General features: G+C 49.2%; 1 protein-coding gene across 1 annotated transcript; it reads right to left on the bottom strand.

Moving 5' to 3' along the window:
- Positions 1-1787: 1787 nt before the first annotated feature.
- Positions 1788-2717, bottom strand: LOC149407837 (uncharacterized). Its single transcript, XM_089622212.1, has 3 exons — positions 2476-2717; positions 2289-2430; positions 1788-2018 (listed from the first exon to the last, which is right to left on the bottom strand). Exons 1-3 carry the CDS (start codon positions 2715-2717, stop codon positions 1788-1790), a joined length of 615 nt encoding a protein of 204 aa, XP_089478338.1.
- Positions 2718-4495: the final 1778 nt, after the last annotated feature.

The raw sequence follows: 4495 nt of genomic DNA, 5'->3' as shown, positions 1-4495 counted from the left end.
TTAATTTAAATTCTGTTAAGGTGGTCAGAAATCTCGGAAATAAATAAATAAAATCTCGAGTTGACTCGAGTATAAATTAATTTTTTGAAGTAACGTTCCGAAAATTAATTTAAATAATAAATTATCAAGAATGAGAATTATTTCCGAGACACCTTGAATATATTTAAATTAATCAAAATTAAACGAGAAAATTCTTGTTTTACATCATATAATTGTTGTTGGTCGTTTTCGAAAAACCTGGAAAGCCGAGAAGACTCGCCGTTCAAAGGGTCGATGATCAGGCCGGAGGTCCTGAAGAGCGACAAACCTTTCGACACGAGTCGACTGGCAAGTCCTCATGCCAAACTTTCAACTCCTCAAGTCGATTCGCTCTCCTTGAGTTGAGTCATCCTCCTCGAATTGAGATAACTACTTGGGTAGAATCACGTGTCCACAAGTCGATTGTCGGATCCTCGTGTCGACCTTGATTCCTCGAGTAGAGACTTTATGTTTCATGCGACTTGCGTGAAATCCCGAAGACCCAGCGGGCCGGGTCATCGAAGGCCTCTAAGGCCCACAAACGGCCGACGAGATGGGTCACACGCCCCTCAAAAAAGGACGCGTGCCCAGCGAGCCGCGCGCCGCATGCCCCTCAAGGAGAGCGCGCATGCGCGGTCTTGGAAGCGAGGCGCACGCGCATAGCGCACTGAGTGCCGCGCCCCGCGTGGGGCACTCGGCGCGCCGCGCACGCGCTGCGCTCCTTAAAGCCCTCCAACTACTATAAATACACCCTCTCTCTTGGTTCTCTTCTCCGCCGTTCCATCTTTCTCTCCCGCTCTCTCTCTCTCTCTCTCTTTCTCTCTCTCTCTCAATCTCTCTCTCTCACTCTTCTTTCTTCTCTCTTTTTTCCTTTTCTTAGTTTTCTTTCTTCTTTCCTTTTTTTTTCTCCTGGTTCATGTTTGGTGTTTTTGACCGAGAGGTATCAATTACTTGAAGAAGATTCCAGCCCTTGATGATGTGGCAAGGTAGGGCACTCGGCGCGCCGCGCACGCGCTGCGCTCCTTAAGGCCCTCCAACTACTATAAATACACCCTCTCTCTTGGTTCTCTTCTCCGCCGTTCCATCTTTCTCTCCCGCTCTCTCTCTCTCTCTCTCTCTCCCCCGACCTCTCTCTCTCTCAATCTCTCTCTCTCGCTCTTCTTTCTTCTCTCTTTTTTCCTTTTCTTATTTTTCTTTCTTCTTTCCTTTTTTTTTCTCCTGGTTCATGTTTGGTGTTTTTGACCGAGAGGTATCAATTACTTGAAGAAGATTCCAGCCCTTGATGATGTGGCAAGGTAAAGCTTATCCTCCCATTTACAATTTAACCCATTTTTCTTTGTTTTCATTCAATTTCGTCCTTTCACATTGTTTAATCTTGTTGCACATAACTCCCTTTTAATTTTATTCTCTTCTCAAGAGATGGAAAATATAACGAGAAAATTAGTCCAATAATTTTCTTTCGAATTCCTTTAACGTAGAAATTAATTAAGATCATTAGAATTTATTTTCACTTTCACCGTCCTTCTTAAATTCGTGAAAATATTCTAAAACCTTATCGACCTTAATATTTTTAATTTTCCATTCTCAATTGTTTTCTCGTTCCTTCGAGAAATTCCTTAATATTATTCCCGTAACTCTCAAGGAGTAAAGATTTTCAACGCTCAAGTACTTTCAAAAATCCTTTTGTCGACTTATTATTTATTATTTACATAAATAAAAGTTGGTATCTTACATCCTTCCCTCCTTATAAAAATTTCGTCCTCGAAATTTCATTCTTCAAATAGACTGGGATACTTGAACTTCATCTCATCTTCTCGTTCCCATGTAGTTTCCTCCTTCGAATGATTTCCCCGAAGCACTTTCACGAGCTGAAACGTCTTATTCCTTAGTGCCTTCTCCTTCTTATCGATGATTTCAACCGGGAGTTCTTCGTAACACAAATCCACTTGTAGATCAATTGGTTCCTCTTCCAACACGTGAGAAGTGTCTAACACATACCTCTTTAACATGGAAACGCGAAACACGTTGTGAATATCAGACAAGTTTGGAGGAAGTGCTAACATTTATGCAACTTCTCCAATTCTTTCTAGAATCTCAAAAGGACCTATGAATCTTGGGCTGAACTTTCCCTTTTTCCCAAATTTCATAATACCTTTCGTGGGTGAGACTTTGAGAAATACCTTGTCTCCAATATTGAACTCGAGTTTTCGTCGTCGTTTGTCAGCACGACTCTTTTGATGACTTTGAGCTGTTAACATCCTACTTCGAACCCTTTCAACAGCCTCCCTGGTCTTCTGCACAAGCTCATGTCCGAGAAATTTTTGTTCTCCAAATTCGTCCGAATGGACTGGAGATCTGCACTTCCGTCCGTACAGAGACTCATACAGCTCCATGCTGATCGTTGAATGGTAACTGTTATTGTACGCAAACTCTACCAGAGGTAGATACGTATTTCACGACTTCTGGAAGTCCATCACGCACGCTTTCAGCATATCTTCCAGGGTCTGGATAGTCCTTTCTGATTGCCCGTCTGTCTGTGGATGAAAAGCTGTACTAAAAGACAACTTTGTTCGTAACGCTCTATGAAGACTCTTCCAAAACATCGATGTAAATCGGGAATCTCGGTCCGATATAATGGATGATGGCACGTCATGAAGCCTTACTATCTTCTTGATGTACGACTCAACGTACTTATCCATCGTCTACGTTAAATCCTTATACATAATCCACCTTTAAATCCTTATACATATTGTTGTCGGCCCATCCCGGGTCGATGGGGGCCCGAGGGAACCCCCCCCCCCCCCCTTGCCAACGGCCGGGCCATGTCAGAGAGGCCAAAGACCGGTCCACCCAGCCAGGGCTCGGCCTCCACTCGCCTTCCCAGCCTCGACCTCCACTCGCCCTCCCGGCCTCGACCTCTACTCGCCCTCCCGGGCTCGGCCTCCACTCGCCCTCCCGGGCTCGGCCTCCACTCGCACTCACGGGCTTGACCTATACTCGCCCTCTCGGGGCTCGACCTCCACTCGCACCCTCAACCTCTACTCGGCCAAAGGGGTCCTCAAAGCACCCCTTGGCCGCCTATAAATACAAGGGCCCCTCCCTTGGTCCAGGTAATCCGAATTTGAGTACCGAAACGCTGTCGAACTCGTAACTCGCTCGTTTCCCTCAAGTCTCGGCCTCTAAACACTCAAACCCTCTACATTCTACCTCAACCCTACTAATGTTGAGCGTCGGAGAGGTAAACAGAGGCAACCCCTCTTTTTCCCTTTTGTAGTTCACGTACTCTCTACTATTTTTCAGGTATCGAGATGAGGTGAGCTTCATCTACAGCTAAGGGACGACTTGGGATACCAAGTCCGACACGCTTGAGCCGGAGTGAGACCACTTGGTCTGGCCTTGGGTCTAACCACTTTGGGCTCCTAAATAGTTCTCCGAAAACGAGCGACAACATTTTGGAGCTAGAAGGAGGGGGCCTTCCCGACCTTAGCACGCTCTCCCTTCCATTCCTCATTTTCACTACTACACCTACGACTCTCGAGAGATGAGTCATATTCCCACTACCTACGTTGGTACTCGAGCGACGAGCTCCAGGTACGGTCTCCGAAACCTCACGCACCGTCTTGAAGGGCAATCTCGTGATAACGAGAGCCAGCCCCAAGACCCGGTGAACGACCCCGAGGCCGCGCTCCGAGAGGACACTGCTCGGCGGCTCACGGAGCTCCTAGACCGTCCCGACGTCGACGGCTCGCTCATCGCCAATCTCCTCGGCTACAACGTCGAGGATAGGTTCGCCCGAGATGACTCTGACCCCGACTATGTGGGTGAGTCAAGAACCGACGAGGCGACGCCAAGCCTTGCCCCGTCGCGGTCCAAGAGGACGAACGACGGCTTGGCCGAACCGTCGCACCCGGTGCGGCAACAAGCGAGGTCACACTCCCGAGGACTCGCCCCCTCGGTTTAAGAGGCGGCCAGACACGGCCCCTCGCCGGGGAGAGAGCGACCTTGGGGGACGATTGGGCCGATAGCCGAAGCGCCCGCCGGACCGTCCGGCAAAGAGCGTCCTCGCCCCGCCAAGCGCCCAGCGTGGACCTTAGAGAACGCTTAACGGCGCAGAGAAACTCCCGAGGGGAGGATCTCCGCCAAAGGCTCAACTCTCGGAGGGACGCACTCCCCGCCACGACTCTCGGCCGACCTCAAGCCAACGCTGGGGACCAAGCGTCCAACGAGCGCCAACAGGCGACTCCCGCGGTCCTGGCGGTCAGCCCTGCTGACAGGCTCGACATGGTGACTATGATTCAAAGCCTCCTGAATCAAATCATCGAAATGAGGGAATCGGGGAGGCAAAGGCCTTACGGAGGGATCGAGGAGTCGTACTCTCCCTTCGCCGCTCAAATCCTCGCGCAGCCTTGCGTGGGGAACTTCAAATTGCCGTCCATTCCCCCTTACGATGGACGGACGGACCCAAACTTCCACATCC

This window comes from Urtica dioica, chromosome 1 (genome assembly GCF_054948205.1).
Source record: "Urtica dioica subsp. dioica isolate 48M chromosome 1, U.dioica_male_clone48M_v1_H2, whole genome shotgun sequence".
In the NCBI taxonomy this organism is placed as follows: Eukaryota; Viridiplantae; Streptophyta; class Magnoliopsida; order Rosales; family Urticaceae; genus Urtica; species Urtica dioica.
Note: the sequence above shows the minus strand (reverse complement) of the source record. Positions and strands in the feature narration are given on the sequence as shown.

Bases quoted from the DNA above. Each gene is read 5' to 3' on its own strand.
- LOC149407837 (XM_089622212.1), bottom strand. From the start codon at position 2,717: ATGGATAAGTACGTTGAGTCGTACATCAAGAAGATAGTAAGGCTTCAT. The intron at 2,431-2,475 runs GTGAAATACGTA...GTACAATAACAG, and splicing joins GTGATGGACTTCCAGAAGTC to TTACCATTCAACGATCAGCA. The intron at 2,019-2,288 runs GTTCGAAGTAGG...TCCATGTTAAAG, and splicing joins CCAGGGAGGCTGTTGAAAGG to AGGTATGTGTTAGACACTTC.